Source organism: Polistes canadensis, unplaced genomic scaffold (assembly GCF_001313835.1).
Source record: "Polistes canadensis isolate GaletaPanama2010 unplaced genomic scaffold, ASM131383v1 scaffold_31, whole genome shotgun sequence".
NCBI classification, from domain to species: domain Eukaryota; kingdom Metazoa; phylum Arthropoda; class Insecta; order Hymenoptera; family Vespidae; genus Polistes; species Polistes canadensis.
This window is the reverse complement of record NW_014569578.1, coordinates 1043996-1062276: the sequence shown is the minus strand read 5'-3', so window position 1 is coordinate 1062276 and position 18281 is coordinate 1043996. Positions and strand designations below refer to the sequence as shown.

Below are 18281 nucleotides of genomic sequence, written 5' to 3'. Positions count from 1 at the left end.
AGAAATATTCGGATATTTTAAAATACTGTTAGTCAACATAACAGTGATTTAAATCTCAAAAATCTATTAGGACAATGTTTTTAAGCATAATGCTTTTAATATAAAGGAAGAATCAATGTTCCAGTATTCTTTAATTGCGTTTCAAATTTATTGAGAAATAAGTCGTAAAAGTAAGAACACATTTTTCAATATGCAGCACTTACGTTACTCATTTTCCATCGAAAAAAGGGAAACTCTTGTGAAATTTTAAGTTTTTTAAAAAATAGTAAAAGAACTATAGAAGTCGTCCTAAAAAAATATATACATATATATAAAAATAAAGACAGAATCAATTTTATTCGTCGAACCATTGTAAATTTTAAGTGTTCACAATAGGGGAATCAGCAAAAATGGGAATCTAACAACAATTTAAGTTTTATCAGGACAATGAAAAGCACGAAACACAAAGCACGGATTGTTTTTTTTAGTCATTTATACATTTAATTAAAATACAGAATATAAATATTAAATCTATACTGGTGTCCGAATATTTTCGTGATCAACTGTAAATATAATATTATATTAATTTTTATACAAAATAAAATTAAAAAATATAATTACCTATACTATTATTTAATTAAGAAAATCATAATTATCATCGAATTGTTGATTTTGTGTATTATTAGGTGCCATAGGACGTGTTGTCATTTGTCCTCTCGGACTAACCATTTGTTGTTGTATTCCAAGAATTTGTTGTCTGTACTGAGGTTGTTGTTGCTACAAAAGAAATATATTTATATATTTATATATATATATATATTAATATATTATAATTATACAAAACTATAGAGGAGGAATTATCATATTTAAATTTCATACTTGTTGTAGTAAATGCCGTAAACCAAGACTGTTAGTTGACACAGGACGCATCATTCTTTGAGCATTAGATGCTTGATTTGCCATAGCGGAAGGAGCAATACCACGTTGTGCTTGTTGGGCCTAATGATAATTACATATTAATGATAATTCTAATCAATAAATGTGTCTTAAGGAAATTGGACGGATTGACAAATTTTTTTAGAACGTTTATTTTGATCTCATTGAACGTTTCGTCGCTTTATCGGGTCTTCTTCAGCAACTTGATCATTAATGTTCTGCAGTCTATTTTATAAATTCTTTTGAAGACATACATTATTCTATTTTTTAAAAAAACAAACTGTACTTCACATTCGCTAATCGTTAATCCTAAATCTGTTAAAATTCAAAACACGTAATCAACACAACTGTTGTCCCGATAAAGGGACGAAACGTTCAATGAGATCAAAACAAACGTTCTAAACAAATTTTTCAACCTGTCCAATTTCCCTAAGACACATTTATTAATAATTTTATTTTTGGACGAGGTAAACAACTAATTGACTGATAATTCTAATATTTAGAATTTGAAGAAATTCGATCAATGAATATTATTTATATGTAAGAATATAACATGCCTCAAGCTGTTGTTTATATTGCATTTCCTGTTGTTGTGCTACTTCTAAATTTTGCTGTATCTGTGTGAGAATGATATAATAAATTAAATATTTTATTTATTATCTAAACACACAAAAAATATAAATACATGACATAATATTTTTGTTAGTGCTTACATTAACTTCCAGTTGTGATTTATATTGAGCCTCTTGTTGCTGAGCAGCCTCTAGCGTTTGACGTAATTGTTGGATCTTTAATAAATTCTGATGCCTGGCTATTTCAAGATCATCAAATGGTGGTCTTTGTTGACCGATAATACCTCCTGTATTACCACTGACTTGTGATGCAGTAATTCCTCCACTCTATAACAAGTTGTAACAATTTAATTTATAGTGAATTATTCATTTCATTTATTACAATAATATATCTTTATTATGCGATTTTCAGCTTACCTGTAAAGTTAATTGATTTTGTTGAGCTGAAGGAGTTTGCAAAGTCTGTTGAGGAGTATTCGCAGAAACAACATTTTGTGTAATCTGTCCTCCACCCATTGTCAGAGTATTCGTTTGAGACAATAAAATCCCACCTTGCGATATTCCCGTGTTAGGTATGGTACCAGGTAAGGCATTTCCAGGGGCTGTACCAGCCTATTTAATCAAGTTAATAGCAATAATTACTTCCCCATACTCGCAACAAGGAATTGTAAGTATTATTTTTATTTGTTATACTTACTTGACCTTGTCTCATTGGACCTTGCGAAGTTTTTTGTTGTTGAATCACTTTACGAAGACGATCAACAAAAGCTGTTTGATCATTAGGAATAAAGCCCAAATATGTTCGTTTTTCTGCTGTATAAAGAAGTATAAGCACTTTTATTTCACATGCTGAACTAGGTGGTACAGATGTAAAATGTACACAGCCTGCCTGAAAATAAAGTATGCAAAAACAAATTTAATAATATTACTTATTCTCTTGAAGACAAAATAATTTTTCAATATAACGATGGATGTAATTTAAGAAATAATTCTTACAAATCCAGAAGTCATCATATTTGTTAATGATTCTAAAGCTTCGCATGGTGTTGGATGAAAAAGAACAGATTTGGAATTTTTTAAATAAGATCCACCAATATTTCCTATTAATTGTTTTGGCATCAATTGCATTATTAACTTTTGTGGCCATGTATCTGCTTTTCTAAAAATTTTAACAAAACAGCATTATTCTATATAAGTATACGATTATTCATAACTATGATAAAATAATTATTTAAAATTATAACTATAATTATTAAATTAAAAATTCTTACAATTCCGGATCTCCATCTTTTGAATTGGCAGAAACTTGACAAGGAACGTGTCTTGTTTGCTTCTGTGCATCAGCAGGATTTTTAGTCTTTTCAATCCATTCCACAACACCTTGCCAAATAGTATGTCGTTCTCTTGCTGTTGTAATCTGTTGATTTGAAACATTTCCACTCCCTCCATTAATCTGCAATGTAGATAGCAGGAGAAATACAGAACAAAACTTTGAACATGTATAAAACGAAAGGAAACAGAAGAACGTGAACAAAAAGAGGGAAATGGAATCACTAAGAAAAAATTATTGGAAAGATGCACTTCTATAATAAAAATATTTATCATGAAGTACCTGTGCTTGAGGATGAGTAGCTAGTGGAGTTACAGAACATACTGGAACTGGGGCTTGAGATGCAGTTACAGTTGGTGGAACTTGAGTAGGCACAGATGGACTTACACACGATGCTGTGAGTTGTGGCGTTGGTTGACTGTGTGCTGGCTGATTTGAAATAGACAAGGATGCTTGTTGTTGCTGTTGTTGTTGTAGTTGCATAGTCAATCGCAATTGATGCTGCTGTTGCTGATTTATCTGTTGTTGTTGTTGTTGTTGAGCATTCGCTGCCATGATATTACTGTTAACCACTGAAATGTGAATATATAACAGATGAATAAGTTCATATAATTTTGTAATCCATATAAATATAATAGGATAATAATTTGCAGTAACATACTACCATCCATTCTTTGACCATATGGAGATACGTTAAGTCCTAACGATGAAGGTGGTTGTGTTAATTGAGCAATTAAGGCACTACTCTGTGCATTAGTGGGAGCATTAGCACTTGGTGCTATGAATGGTCTCATCCATCTAGAATGTGTAGCTCTTGCACCGACAGCCCCTGGGTGATAATTTGGCGGAGCAGATATTTGAGGATTATAGGGTGATCGTGCACTTATAGGTGCAGCCATAGTTTGTGCTACTGATTGATGAACCGAAGCAATATTTTGAGGTGTTTGATTTCTGAATGTAGGAGTCTGTGATTGTGGTGTTGGAGCAATACTTTGCTGGACTTGATTTGGATTTGGGCTATCGTTGCTTTGTAATGGGCTAAGAGGAATCTGCGCTGTATTTGGTACTGCTGTATGAACTGTTCCTCCAATTGATGGACTGACAGGTCTCTCTTTTAAATTATAATTACGTAAAAGTACTAAATGTCGTGGATCTTTAGCATAATTCTTTGTTTGAGACGACTGCAGATCACCTCCTGCCTTTTCAAATAGTTTAAACAATGCTGGTATCTTTCGTGGAGACAATACCGATAAATTGATGTTTCTCTAAAAATAAAAATATTATGAAGTACTCAATTTATATATATAAGAATCGATTAATAATTACTTAAAAAATGATAGACCTCTTGGAAAAGAGTAGCTACTTGTTCGACAGTATGACCGGCAAATTTATAAGATTCTTGAATAACTGTTTGATACGGTGGTGAATTACAAATCAAAATACAATGTTTCTGTGTTGCACTACTCGGTTCTCGTCTTAGCAATAAATCTTCAAAGCATTGCAATGCAGTGGCAAGGCCTTCTCCAATATTTGCGTGTGATTCTCCTTTTCCACCAACCATTCTACAAAAAAATCATAACATTTTAAATTAATAAATGATACATATACATACATAGAAAAAATTATATTAACTGGCAGTTGGCATAGGGTGCTTTCAGTAGTTATGCCAGCGATGTTTGTAACTAAAACGCAGGTTAAAATAATAAATATAAAATTTTACATACTCAAGTTTATCTAAGATAAGTAGTAATTTATGAGGATTTACGTAAGGGCCAAGAGTTTCTGTGCAAGATGCTGGCAAACAATCAGCAGCATGATATAATACTATTCCATACAGTGTAGTACTATTCTGTTATATTAAAAGAAAAATACTTTATAATACTTTAAATATAAATGTTGCATAAAATAAATAATAACGCATGAATTAAAATACCTCTGCAACATATTCTCTGTCTTCTATACCACCTTGACTAAAATACCTATAAAAAAAAATCAAATCAGTGTAATAAACATTACTGTTATTACATTTTATTCATATGTATTAAAGTTATATAATTACACAAATATTACTTACTCTAATGTAGGTATTAAATAATTGGTTTTGAGATCATTCAAATATGCACCATTTACAGCTGTTTCTTCAATAACAAATATAACATCAGCTTGTATGCCATGTTCAGCAGGTCCAGTAACCATTTTTTTAAATTAAATAGATTATCACTTTAAAAGCACACAACACATACACACGAACCTTAAACAAGTTATAAGAAGTGTATTCGAAAATTTTCATCAATGCCTGTAAAATATAATTTAAACATTATATTTGACCAATTTAGTATAAATCACATTGTTGAAATCACAATATGATAATAATAATAATTTGAATTTCGTATTAATGTTATAATTTTCTTATTTTGTTAAACAAATATACCCATAAAACTTCATTACTAAATTCATCAAACAATTCATTTTAAGTTTGTATTTACATTTAAACTTTCATAACGTTCTACTACAGTAGCTCGTAGTAGTTATATCATGAAATAAAGTTTACTTTATATCTGTATGGTTAATAACACTTATAATAGAACATTTCAAGGGAAAAAAGGCGCCACTGCAAGATATTTAGTGATATTAAACTTTATTTCAACTCCCCTTACGACATCTTCTTTCTTACGTGACTCACACTCAACTGACTCTTGTTTAAGGCTAAAGTCTTTGGAACGCGTTCCCAATAGTCGTAAATTGGTTGTTTTATATAGCGATAGGTAGCGTTTGACGATCGTCGCGCCATCTACTGAAAAAAATTAATAGCTTAAGAGAGCCCATGGAAAAACGACGAAACATATTTTATCAAAGTCCAACTTTTCTACGGTCAATCTTTCATACCTACCATACATTAGAGGGAGACTAACTAAGTTGGGCGACGATTCTTATGGCGTCACTCAGGTAGCGAATGTACAAAATTTAGACCAAGATTAAAAACATTTCTTTAAGCCTGATATCTGTAATCAGATTATCGTTCCTATCTTTAACTATTTCCGTCCTTGCTTGGAATCGTTTCCTAAAGTTATTTATCCCCAAGTACATACCACGGACGTTACTGCTTTGGCAATTTTCGTCTATCTCTTCTACTTTCTGTTTTAGGTATTGCCGCTTCTTATTTTTAAACATATTATGCACCGCTTGCCTAATATTTAGAAACTGGTCCGGGAAGTTGATTACCTTACTCCGTTATCATTACTTTCCTTGTGTAAACTTTTGAGCCCGATCGTTGGTCTGAAAATATCCTCTTTACCGATTTTCGCATTAAAATCCCTCTAGATTACTTTCATGTAGTCTTCCGGCAATTGATCCACGAGGTGTTCGAGTTCCTCCTAGAACCCGTCTTAAATTTCATCTTCTTTGTCTTCCGTCGGCGCGTATTATCGCGATTTTTTACCACCAACCCTGCACAACTAAACGAGTAGTCCTAATATTTCGTTTATAAATTCAATTTTTCTTATCGCGGAGAGATAGGATTTTCTTACCAATCATAAACCCATCATAAATAAAATAAAATTATGGGCTCCGATCCTCCATAGTGAAGCGTATACACCCCCGTGTTAAGCGAACCTTCCCCGGTCCATATAGTTTCTTGCCCCAGATCTGTACAGATTTCGTATGTTCCACGTATCCACTTTGAGATCTCTCCCGTTTTTGGACTTTACCCAACATGAGTTCCCCGTAGCGAAGACGAATTCGAATAAGATTTAGCAAACAGGAAGAATATATGACAAACGGAATGTGAGAAGATTGAAAGGATAGTATGATTAAAAGAATGTTGATAAATATTGGTAGGGGTTGGGGAGGAAGAGAGGATAGAAAAGAACGAAAGGATAGTATGAATGTAAGAAGGATGATATAAATGGTAAGACATGAGGGGGGAGGGAGTGGAGCAAATATCAAAAATGAGAGAAAAAAAATATAAGTAAGGTAATGACAAGACATTGTAAAAAAACTTTGTAAGTTGTGCAATAAAAACCTAATTATATATATAAAGAAAACTTTAAGAAACAGTGTAGATTTTTTAATCGAATTTCTCTACTTTTGGTTTTATGGAGTTAATCGATTAGTGCATTGAATGGCTCATATATTTTCCTCCGTAAATGCATACGAATTAGTACAAGTCAAAAAATAAAATGCGAACGGATTTTGTAATTTTCCTCATTAAAATCGAAATGCGTTCCGTAAACCAAAAGTTAACGATAATACTATTACTTATTAATAAATCTCGGTAACGCTATTACGCGAGAGCCTCTTGATTAGACTATGCATTTATTTACAGATTTTGAATACAATTTTTAATAACTATTATAATAAAAGTTTTTTTATTATAATTTTCTTATATTGTTATATTTTCTGATATTCTATAAACAAATAAAAATTTCATTAACATATTAACATACATTTTATAGATTTGGTTAATAAATAAATATATAAATCTAATATGTGTACGATTTACCCACATTTGTTTATATTATATTCTAACATTTAGAATAGTAAAAAATTAATTATTTTTCCATTTGACTGATGGAATACGCAAAGCATTCGTGGCGTAAAAATACTCTTCTGATTGTGGTTGAAGTTTGTTTTTGTATTCCAACAATGCCGTTCTATCACCTTGCTCCACAAAAATCTAAAATAATATCTGTTGATAAGTATATAATTTTTGTAAAATATACTTTCGTAATTATGACAATGGACCGAATCAATAAATTGAAAAAATTGATTCTATTATTTATTTTATATTACAATTATTTATAATATAAAATAAATTATAAAATACATTTTTTTAATTTTTTAATTTAGTTCACTGGCATAATTATTGACACATATATAAATATATTATTATTATTATTAAAAGTACATACATCTACAACAATTCGATAATAGTTGAAAGATTTTGCTAGCTCTAATCGTTTGTCGATATTGTCTATATATTTTAGATATTTTTCAATAACGTTTAGTGGTGCATGCGCTTTATGCAGCAATTTAACAATATCTTCTACCGGTAGTGATGTTTGTAACTTTATATTTCCACGCCATCCCTGTATTAAACAAACAAAATTAATTTGTGACATGTCATCATATGATTTATCATTTGTCACATTCATTTATTAAAATATAAAATTGTTTCTGTTAAAATATAATTACTTTAGTTAAAAATATATGATCAATGGATTCCCATTCACCAAGCGATGCTTTAACCTTTATTACAATTTTATGATATTGCTCAAGTGATACATTGTGTTGTTGAGAAAACATTAGAGCTGATTGCGAAGAATATTTATCATTTTTACATATATAACGTAAAAAATCAAGAACTGAACAATTTGTCTCTATTTTTTCACCATTCTCTGTGTTTTTTACTGCCAGGCACCATTCTATATATACATATATAAATATATTATTAATTATCATAAATATAATACATATATATTTTTTTCTATACTTACCTAATAATTGAATATAAGAATTAAGAAACTGTGTTTCTTTACAATCAATTAAGTTAAAGAATTGTGTCTTATAACAGTTACGAAGTTTATATAGTAACTTATCACAATCTTGAATATTCTTTAAAATAATATGCAGATTTATCATCTGTAATTAAAGATAATAATATTATGTAAACAAATTATTAAAATTTTAAAAAGATTATACTTACTGCAGAATTTACTGATTGACCTAGCATTCTGAAAAATATAAACACTATTATTATTAGATATAATAAGATAATACAAAGAACACCCGTATAACATGGCATTTTCACAACGCTGACAAGGAGAATTGAGGACAATTTTTATACAACATGGTATCCAAGAATAAGGTTTCATTCACGGTTTGAAAATTAGAAAAATCTGTAAAACGTAATGTAAGAGAGTCAAGGTGATAAAAAATAAACATAAGAATTAGTATATTCTTGTAGGTTTAATGAATATACAAGATGTCCTAAACTTAGACGGTAAAACTGCAAGCACTTAATTTATATTTAGAAAGAAAAGTCAAATGTTCTGACAATAAAAAACATACCACATTAATCACCAATGGCAGACATTCTGTTTTTCTATGGCTGATTATATGACCATATAGCTTAAACGACCAGTTTAACAAAAAAAGGTTTGGCGTTAAACGTGTTTACGCGTAAACGAATCTTTCGTCTGATGCCGACATTTGTCCAGTAGTTATAATATGACATCAACGTGGTGTTACCAAATGTTAAAAATATCAGTCCATACGAATTTTTCGGACAACCAAATATTATGTTTTTTAATTTTTGAAAAACAACTTTCTTTTTTGTACTACTTTGTTTTACATAACACAGTATTTCCTAGGAATCTAATAACCATGTTATACGAAGTTATTTGTAATTGATACTTTAATGATGTACTTACGATAAAATATCTGTTATTTCATTTGTTTCTAATTTAACAGAAAGATAATGTACATATACATTCACTGCTTCTGGTCTTTCCGCCAGTAAACGGTAAACTAAAGATTTCTTTAAAGTTTTTTTTAAAAACAAAACTATCTAGAAAAACATACATATATCAAATGTTCGTAATTGATATAAATATTGTTTAAAGATTCAAAAAAATGATATATATATATATATAATTATATAATTACTATTAGTATAGCATTTCCATTTCCACTTCTTATAGCTGAATTTAATAATGCAGTCTTGCTAGCTAACGATTTATACGGTTCCAATGAATAGGACTGCCCCATTAATATTTTTCTTAAAGTAATATCTGGTTCTATGCAAATGTTGTTAGATTCTTCATTAATGTTCTCTATTTTATCTAAAGCTAAAACTAAAATACAAATATAAATATAAATATAAAATTAAAAATTCATATATTTATATATGAAGATATAATTTATATATGCAGAGTCTCTTAAAAGTCACTTAACTACACTGACAAGCTTTTCATTTATTTTAGGAGTTTCTATAGTGGTAGTATTGTGAGTCCATACTTTTTTTTTTTAACACAATATTAATTAGAAATTAATATTTTTAAATGAAAAAAAAAATATTATAATTCTATTAATAAACAAATATTGATTCTTTTTTCATGGTATCCCAAAAGTGACTTTTGTATATTACATATCACTATATTACAATTTAGTATTTGTTAAATATAGTATAACTTTTAACATACTGCAATGGAGTGTCTTTTCAGAAATAACGGAAAGTAGAGGTTTTAAATTCTCTGGTCTATTGATTAAAGCTTCTTGATCTTCCTATTGAATAAATATTATATATAATAATATAATAATAGTAATAATAATAATAATATTAATATAAAAATATTACATAAAAAAAGATTCATTAAAACATGCAATATACTTTTTAACCTTATCGAAGCAGAAATAATGCTTTTCATTACTATTCCAAAAATCTTCGTCGTCATCTTTTGGAATGTTCATTTTGATAAGAAATTAATTCATTTGTTTCTATAATATATTACAAGAAAGAAATTACTTTTTACAATTATTATCAACAATGAGAAATATTGTGAAGCATATGTCGTTCGTAATTAATTATTGACATCCTGTCTGAATGCAATGTAATTATAATTGAATATAAAATTGTCAATGTTATAATTGAAAAATTGATTGTTTTGGCCACGCGTGTACATTCGTCACGTGAGACAACAGAAGCAGAATAAGAGAAATAAAAAGAAATGTTTGGGCAAGTTTAGAGAAAACTACTACGAGAAAAACTGCTACGCGGGGGCGCGCGACAGTCTATAAATTAGCAAATCATGGACAGAATTTCGTATGAGCAGGAAAGAATAATATTATGGCAGACATATAACCACTAAATGAGTACCTTTATGTATTTAAATTATTTTTGTTTAAGAAAGTTTGATTATTTTGTTAAATTATTACGAATAATGTCGGGAATATAATGATCTAAGTAATTAAATAATTATGGCAACTACAGAAATAATATTTCCTAAGGAAGAGCAAACAGCTAAACTGTTGAAATGGAGAGTTCGTATGAATACAACGGTATCAGCCGGTAGAGTATTGTTTTTTTACCGAAACATAACGTCGGACAATGATGAAAGTAAAAATTCTGAAAAGAAGTTTCGAGCTATGCGATATGGCCGTATTATAAAATTATTATCTAAAGAAGGTGACATCATAAAACCTGGGTATATATTCCTTAACCTCTATATTATTATGATAATTTCATTTAAGTATTTAAAATCTTCATATTTTTATTATATATTTTGTTGTTTAATCTAATTTACGCATAAATTTAATATGCTTATAATTGTTCAGTACCCGGATAATTTGTTAGTGTTTTAGGGAAGCGATATTGATGCTTGAAGGATGCAAACATCCTACTGTCATGAAGGATTTGTGTGCAGAATGTGGTGTAGATTTAAGAATAGAAGGAAATGGAAAAGATGGAGGAAACGTAATTTCTCAAGCTGTTGTACCAATGATACACAGTGTACCTGAACTTAAAGTATGCCCAGAATTAGCTGAAAAAATAGGAAAAGAAGATGTACAAAGACTTTTACGTGATCGTAAATTGGCGTTACTTGTGGATCTTGATCAAACTATCGTTCACACAACCAACGATAATGTGCCGCCTAATATGAAGGTTAGTATTTTTTCTAAATAATATTCCTATCCTGTGGTATTATGAAATATTGTTTTAATATTTTAGGATGTGTATCATTATCAACTTTATGGACCAAATTCTCCATGGTATCATACACGCTTAAGACCAAACACTCGACATTTTCTCTTAGAAATGAGTCATCTATACGAATTACATATCTGTACATTTGGTGCAAGAAATTATGCACATACTGTAGCATCTTTATTAGATAAAGATGGTACTTTGTTTTCTCACAGAATACTTTCAAGAGATGAATGTTTTGATCCAGCATCCAAAACAGCTAATTTAAAGTATGATTATATATTAATATCTCTTTACTAGTATCAGATGTTTATTTTATATCGATCTTTCATATAATTAAATATTTTATTTAATTAATAGGGCTTTATTTCCTTGCGGAGACGATATGGTATGCATCATAGATGACAGAGAGGATGTATGGCAAGGATGTGGCAACTTAGTACAAGTTAAACCTTATCACTTTTTTCCTCATACCGGTGATATACATGCTCCACCTGGTTTAGAAAAAAATGATCCCACTACACCCATATCGACTGCTGTAAAAGACATACAAAGTAAAAATACTAATAACGGTATATTGGACTCGACCGATAAAAATGTATTAAATAATGATGCTAAAGAAAATATAATAGGAGAATTTGAAAGTGTTACTGTATCAGAAGAAGCAAAATGTATTGATGATGATAAAAGAAATGTAGAAGATACAGGTAAAAAAGGAGAAAAAGGAACTAAAGAAGATAAAAGAAATAACGATGATAAAGGTGATGAAGATGATAAAGATGATAAAGATGATAAAAATGATCAAGGAGATAAAGAAGATAAAAATGATGAAGGAGTTAAGGAAAAAAATATTGAGATACAATCAAATGATATGGAAAAAAAATCAGAAAATGATACTGAGCAAGTTCAAAAATTAAATAGAGATAATTCAAAGGAAGATAAGAATCTAGAAACAGAGAAGAAAGAGAAATGCAATGAAAATAAATTTATAGATGAGGATGAAGATGATTATTTATTGTATTTAGAAGATATTCTTCGAAAAATACATGCTGAGTTTTACAACAATATAGAAAAGGAAATTAGACAAAAATCATTAAGAGTTATCATACCTCGTGTAAGAGCACAAGTATTAAAAGATATTTGTTTGACTTTCAGCGGATTGATACCTACTCATCAAAAACTTAATCAAAGTCGTGCTTATAAAGTTGCAAGAGCATTTGGAGCGGAAGTTACACAAGTAAGTTTTTACTTAATTATATATCTTTTACTTTTATCTTATACATTTTTATGCATATACATCATGATTGACTAAAATGTATTAGGATTTGATGGAAAATACTACACATTTAGTTGCTATTAGACCGGGAACTGCAAAAGTAAATGCTGCCAAAAAACGAGGTGATATAAAAATCGTAAATCCAGATTGGCTCTGGGCATGTGCAGAACGTTGGGAATATGTTGATGAACGCCTTTTTCCTCTTACTACAAAGGTGTATATGATTTTATTATTAACCTTTTACACACCAACTACTAGCATTGCTAGTAAACTTTGCTCGTTTTTGATCATGTTAATAAAGATAAATAAATTATAGTAACATTATATAGTTTTGTCTGTACGTACACTTGTTCTATGTGTGAATATTTAAATTAATAATAATTTTTTTTTTTAAATACAGAAAAATACTAGATTTTTTTTTATCTAGTCTAACTAATTTTTACACAAGAAAACATGTACCTGGTGTAAAGGATTAAAAAAAAAAAAAAGAACTTCAAAATATATAAAACAAACATTTCATTTTAAATCGTACAGATTATATATTAGATATAATGCCAAATATAATATAAGAAAAGCTTTTTAGGCGCGTGCATCTAGAATACCGCCTGCTCACTGTAGCAGTCCAGAACATATAGAAGAACAAAAGGACGAATTAAAAGATAAATTTGCCGATAGTATAAATCCCTTAATGTCATTTACACAAGAAGAAATAGAAATAATGGATAAGGAAGTAGAAGAAGATATGGAAGATCAGGATATAGAGACTTCTGTTTTTGATATAGATGATAATATTAATGAATGTAATAAAAGAACACACGCAAGAAATTCCAATTCAGAAGGATTATCATATGGTAATATTTTTTTTATATGCTCTTATTAATCCTTTATAGATATAAAGTATAGTAAAATGTTCAGCTTACTTTTGTTGTGTATTACACATCGTATTAATATGTTGATTAATTGCATTGATCTATTAATTTAAAAGATACTGGTGCTACTATTTGCCAAATAATATGGAAATTTTATGATCATAAAGCATACTTATGATTTACTATTATTATTATTATTATTATTATTGATTTAACTTCAAAATGCAATAATATAATACTGGACGCATATATGAGATAATCGGCTACACTGATGATTTCTCTAATGAAGTCATTTCCTTAAAGAAATATATGTCGTTCGCATTGTTGCATTGTATACATCGTTCGTTCATAAAGGAATTATGAATTTAAATTAAATTAAATTAAAATAATTAAAAAAGAAATAATGAATTAAATATTAACATTTCGAATTAAATTTTAATTGCAGATTTTGAGTGCAAATCGTTTAAAAAAAGGAGATTATGCAATCGAAGTTTCGATAATGACGGAGACGATGACGACGACGACGATGATGATGACAATGATGAGAATGAAGACGAAGAAGACGATGACGCCAACGATGGTGACGACAATGACGATGGTGATGACGATGACGATGACGTTGACGACGACGACGACGACGACGACGACGACGACGACGAAAATGATCTTACAATACGTTTTAGAAGAGGGAAAGATTTACCAGATGATTTAGATTTTGGTGATAATTCTCAAGATTCTGTAGATCTTGAATCAATTGAAAACGAAGATGATAGAGAATGGAATGCTATGGGAGCCGCGCTTGAAAGAGAATTTCTTTCAGAATAACGTAATACAAAAGTAATAACACTGTTTAATTGAATTTGTTATATTATATATTTGGTAAATGTAAAAGCACTTTTATATTTAAACGATTGTATTAACTGGAATTATTGAAAACAGTGGACGGGTTATGTATTTATACAATATGATCATAAAATTTATATTAAAAAAGAATTTTTGTTGAAACTTTTTAAATTAATATCACTAGGAATTCATTTGAGAAATAAACAACTATACTTGGCTTCTTAGCATAATACATAATTTTGTGAAGAAGGTGTCATATTAAATAACGAAAAGTATTTTTAAAACTAAACGCATGGAACATAAAGTAATTTTTCCATTACACAAATTGCCATTAAAATCTATTTATACGTTTAAATACATAAGTACATTATACTGCATATGGTTGAGGATCATTTGGATCTTCTTGGTATTTAACATATGTCTCTTGATACGTAAAATCTCTTTTATCTTTTGTGATTCCTCTAGCAGGTGCTTTATCGTAATCAAAAGCATTTTTGGATTCACCAAATAATTGATTAGTCTCCTTTATATTATCCCTGATTGAAAATATAAATCCATTTAAATAAAAATATATTGTACATAGATATATTTATATAGTCTATATATGTATGTACATATGCATACAATATCCATATTTAACATATTTAAGATTGACATTGTTCGGGTGAGATGTTTAGCTGGATATTGTGAATATATGATATAGCTTGAAATAATAATAATTAATAATTGAAATGTAATATTTAATAGCATAGGATTATGTAATCGATATTAAACTAAAGAATTAGAAATGATGTAGGGCTACATCATCGGTATTCAGCTAAAGAATTTGAAATGACATAGGAGTACGTTAGCGATCTCGAATATGTTAAACATTAAGACTATCGAGCGCTGTTAAATGATCGCGTCCAATAATTTGTAAAAATTGCAGTGAAAACGCATAAAATTTATTCTATTCACTATTAAATAAAAAAAAATATATTGTTCACTATCAAATTGGCTAAAATCTCATTTTATATTAAGATAAATGTGTTTTTTTTTTAATTTTTTTTCTGAAACGGTCATTTGACCGCACACGATAGGGATAGGTACACATGAAGTATCTCGGTAGGTTTAGTATTAATATAATACTTACCTATACTTGCTAACAACAACTTTTTTACCAGTTATAGGATCTGTAATATCACCTAATGGATAAATAACATCTACAACCTGTATATTGAAATTTTATGATTAAAGAATTAAAATATTTATGAATACAATATAATGAATTATTAATGTTATTATTATTATTACTATTAAATGTATACTTTATGGGTAATAAGACGTGTTAACTTCTCAGGTAACATTTGTATCAAAACAATATCTCCTATGTTACACTTCCTATCTGGATCATGGGCATAGATGAAATTATACTCTTTGAAATACTAGATTTTAAAAGTAAGAAATAAGTTTTATTTGAGACGATGAAAAAAAGAAAAAAATCATATATATACTTTTAATGTATTTATATTTTTAAATTTAAAATAGAACCTTACCATCAAAAGATGTTTATCTAAATCAAGACGTTGCACACGTATTTTGACAGCATTTTGTTTAACAGATGGCATACACGTTCCAAGAAAATACCGTAATGCTTGTTTACTTGGTCCTGCCCCTGCCATTGCCATTATTCAAGTAATTTTACAATAAATAATAGTAAACGTGAATAAACATAACCTCTTTGACTTATGTAGTATACACAGAATTTCCATGAAAACGATGGACTAATCTATAGGAGCTTTTAAAACGGAAGCGATAGCTATCGGCGCGAAATATTTAAAATATTATTATTAATGAAGAAAAATAATAAAAGAGAGGATAAATGTATTCATATAATATAGGATACTATTTATTAAGACTATCTTTGCAGAGAAACGGTCTTTATTTCTACGTTATTGTAAATACGATAATTTAGTAAAAGAATTGTGAGAACCAGAGCTTCGGTAGACAATTTTTCGTAAGCATTTATAATGTTTGCATCGTTATCCATTACTATCCTTTCTGTTAACGCTTAATTAACAATTAAAATCGTCTTTTATTAAGTATAATTAAAAGTAATAACTACACCGAGAATAATTGATTTCGTCACGTGTTGCTTGATCCTTCCATTAAAGATGCGGAAAATAACGTTAGAATCGGACCAAAATCTGAAAATTTAAATAAAAGTGCCAGAGTAACTGAGCATTTATCAAATAGTCGTCGATTATCGAATAAGGAGAAGATCTAGGAGGCACGGTATCTGAAGGCTGCGCTTGAGGAATGTAGCTTCGGAATACTGGCGATTGCCTCATATTTCTATCCTCTGAAACCGCTATCCTACGTACTCCTAAACGTATTTCAAAAAGTACCCTCGCCCGCACCTACTCCCCTTTTTCTATCGTTAAAAAATAAGTAACCCTAGACTCTTTCCCAGTAAATTCCTACCCCAGTAGGACAACGACATTGATATTTAGCCCGACGGGACCATGGAAATTACACGAAAGAATCGATAGAGAGGTAGAGACAATTTAAATCGAGTTGTTATTATTTCGGCACTTTTCGAAATTCATAATAAAAACAACCATTAGTAGATTCTTGGAATTTCTCACGACACCGGCGACCGACAAAGTGCGAAATCCAGCGGAAGGGGAATCTACCGGTTGGTTTATATTCCAATGACCAAGGAGTCTTCCCCCCTTCCTTCTAACTAAACTACATCTTTATATTCAGATTAAATGAGAGGCCCGGGACTAAAGAATTTTTAGTGCATCACACACACACACACCACTTATAGGTAAGCTGGCTGATTGTAAGTGTACCTGGCTCCTCCGCTTTGGGTTCCTCCACGTGTGGATCAAAATGCAACCCTTATCCAACTCTACTTCTATTCTAAATACAATGCATCTAAAAAAATACTGACTAATTATTTACTTGGATTTTAGTTCAATAAGCAGAGAAGATATTAAAGAAAATATTTATCTACACGGAGCCCCATTTATTTGATACAATATTGAATAAAAGTATTCTAAAATATTGTTCAAATAAATGTAAGAGTAGAAAAAAATTATTTTGCAATAACATTGTGCAGTTTTTGTTCGAAAATTTGTAATTAAACGATATAATAAAATATGAATAGAATCGATTCAGTACAACTGCGATTAGGTCGTGCTTATATTACGTGCAGATCAAACATTAAATATTATATTATCTCGAAAGATTGCAATCGACCGTTAATGTTCTCAGATATTAATGGCGAACGTTTTGAATCATTGTGTGTATTTTTCATTTCCTATAAAAGTTCACATTTTCTATAAGACGATATTTTAAGCAATGTAAATAAATAGGATTGAAGGTATTCGATCAGATGAAGTATCGTAATGACATTGTGCACGTCAAATCGGAATGCAAAATCAGTGTTAAAGGGAATGTATTTTTTTGTAAGGCAATGTAGTGTGTTATGTATTCATTAGCTTGGCAACTATCGCTGAATATAAAGTGTATCATCAGCGACACACATATTATTATAGTTCTCAATATCTAAATAACATCAAATTCGATTTCGTAGTTTGATTATATGTTTGTTACGTCTATCTATTAACATAGAGAAAGTATTTGCGATTGCACCTATTTACAATCTAATATAGGCTGCTTCTCTATATGCGTCAAATAATGCCTATTTGCGAGTAAATTTTTTATGTAAATCAGTACCTTCCTGTCTTTGCATAACGAAACATCGTTTGTTGGAATGCACGAC

General features: G+C 29.6%; 4 protein-coding genes across 16 annotated transcripts; 1 reads left to right on the top strand and 3 right to left on the bottom strand.

Annotated features, from left to right (window-relative positions):
• Window positions 1-6: 6 nt before the first annotated feature.
• Window positions 7-6808, bottom strand: LOC106784156 (mediator of RNA polymerase II transcription subunit 25-like). 11 transcript variants are annotated; one of them, XM_014743405.1, is made up of 17 exons: window positions 5708-6807; window positions 5304-5611; window positions 4892-5113; window positions 4751-4796; window positions 4542-4666; window positions 4160-4379; window positions 3479-4082; window positions 3100-3389; window positions 2759-2940; window positions 2484-2646; window positions 2185-2376; window positions 1905-2099; window positions 1629-1814; window positions 1473-1532; window positions 859-978; window positions 601-756; window positions 7-542 (listed from the first exon to the last, which is right to left on the bottom strand). In XM_014743405.1, exons 3-16 carry the CDS (start codon window positions 5011-5013, stop codon window positions 613-615), a joined length of 2649 nt encoding a protein of 882 aa, XP_014598891.1. In that variant the 5' UTR covers window positions 5014-5113; window positions 5304-5611; window positions 5708-6807; the 3' UTR covers window positions 7-542; window positions 601-612. The 11 variants fall into 11 exon arrangements, with proteins under 11 accessions (XP_014598891.1, XP_014598892.1, XP_014598893.1 ...); XM_014743406.1 differs by having other exon boundaries at window positions 7-756; window positions 5708-5819; window positions 5907-6807; XM_014743407.1 differs by having other exon boundaries at window positions 7-756; window positions 5708-6272; window positions 6345-6807.
• A 310-nt stretch (window positions 6809-7118) lies between these two features.
• Window positions 7119-10578, bottom strand: LOC106784159 (spermatogenesis-defective protein 39 homolog). Of its 2 annotated transcripts, XM_014743419.1 has the most exons (10): window positions 10216-10578; window positions 10020-10101; window positions 9484-9671; window positions 9249-9385; window positions 8522-8549; window positions 8313-8457; window positions 8011-8240; window positions 7728-7904; window positions 7323-7492; window positions 7213-7223 (listed from the first exon to the last, which is right to left on the bottom strand). In XM_014743419.1, the coding sequence occupies exons 1-9, from the start codon at window positions 10285-10287 to the stop codon at window positions 7364-7366; spliced, it is 1188 nt and encodes a 395-aa protein (XP_014598905.1). In that variant the 5' UTR covers window positions 10288-10578; the 3' UTR covers window positions 7213-7223; window positions 7323-7363. The 2 variants fall into 2 exon arrangements, with proteins under 2 accessions (XP_014598904.1, XP_014598905.1); XM_014743418.1 differs by having other exon boundaries at window positions 7119-7492; window positions 10216-10577.
• Window positions 10579-10621: 43 nt separating this feature from the next.
• Window positions 10622-14538, top strand: LOC106784158 (RNA polymerase II subunit A C-terminal domain phosphatase). Of its 2 annotated transcripts, none has more exons than XM_014743416.1 (7): window positions 10622-11021; window positions 11179-11479; window positions 11546-11790; window positions 11882-12758; window positions 12844-13011; window positions 13381-13648; window positions 14112-14538. In XM_014743416.1, exons 1-7 carry the CDS (start codon window positions 10795-10797, stop codon window positions 14489-14491), a joined length of 2466 nt encoding a protein of 821 aa, XP_014598902.1. In that variant the 5' UTR covers window positions 10622-10794; the 3' UTR covers window positions 14492-14538. The 2 variants fall into 2 exon arrangements, with proteins under 2 accessions (XP_014598902.1, XP_014598903.1); XM_014743417.1 differs by having other exon boundaries at window positions 10634-11021; window positions 11171-11479.
• Window positions 14539-14561: 23 nt separating this feature from the next.
• On the bottom strand, window positions 14562-16278 carry LOC106784160 (28S ribosomal protein S17, mitochondrial). The gene is made up of 4 exons (XM_014743420.1): window positions 16045-16278; window positions 15817-15933; window positions 15642-15718; window positions 14562-15045 (listed from the first exon to the last, which is right to left on the bottom strand). Exons 1-4 carry the CDS (start codon window positions 16174-16176, stop codon window positions 14877-14879), a joined length of 495 nt encoding a protein of 164 aa, XP_014598906.1. The 5' UTR covers window positions 16177-16278; the 3' UTR covers window positions 14562-14876.
• Between the last annotated feature and the right edge of the window lie 2003 nt (window positions 16279-18281).

Bases quoted from the DNA above. Each gene is read 5' to 3' on its own strand.
- LOC106784156 (XM_014743405.1), bottom strand. From the start codon at position 5,013: ATGGTTACTGGACCTGCTGAACATGGCATACAAGCTGATGTTATATTT. The intron at 2,100-2,184 runs GTAAGTATAACA...TTGATTAAATAG, and splicing joins GTCCAATGAGACAAGGTCAA to GCTGGTACAGCCCCTGGAAA. The intron at 1,533-1,628 runs GTAAGCACTAAC...ATTCTCACACAG, and splicing joins AATCACAACTGGAAGTTAAT to ATACAGCAAAATTTAGAAGT.
- LOC106784159 (XM_014743419.1), bottom strand. From the start codon at position 10,287: ATGAACATTCCAAAAGATGACGACGAAGATTTTTGGAATAGTAATGAA. The intron at 9,672-10,019 runs GTATGTTAAAAG...TTTGTATTTTAG, and splicing joins TGAAAAGACACTCCATTGCA to TTTTAGCTTTAGATAAAATA. The intron at 9,386-9,483 runs GTAATTATATAA...ATGTTTTTCTAG, and splicing joins ATGGAAATGCTATACTAATA to ATAGTTTTGTTTTTAAAAAA.
- LOC106784160 (XM_014743420.1), bottom strand. From the start codon at position 16,176: ATGGCAATGGCAGGGGCAGGACCAAGTAAACAAGCATTACGGTATTTT. The intron at 15,934-16,044 runs GTAAGGTTCTAT...TTTAAAATCTAG, and splicing joins TAGATAAACATCTTTTGATG to TATTTCAAAGAGTATAATTT. The intron at 15,046-15,641 runs GTAAGTATTATA...ATTTTCAATCAG, and splicing joins GTTGTTGTTAGCAAGTATAG to GGATAATATAAAGGAGACTA.
- LOC106784158 (XM_014743416.1), top strand. From the start codon at position 10,795: ATGGCAACTACAGAAATAATATTTCCTAAGGAAGAGCAAACAGCTAAA. The intron at 11,791-11,881 runs GTATGATTATAT...TTTAATTAATAG, and splicing joins TCCAAAACAGCTAATTTAAA to GGCTTTATTTCCTTGCGGAG. The intron at 12,759-12,843 runs GTAAGTTTTTAC...AAAATGTATTAG, and splicing joins TTGGAGCGGAAGTTACACAA to GATTTGATGGAAAATACTAC.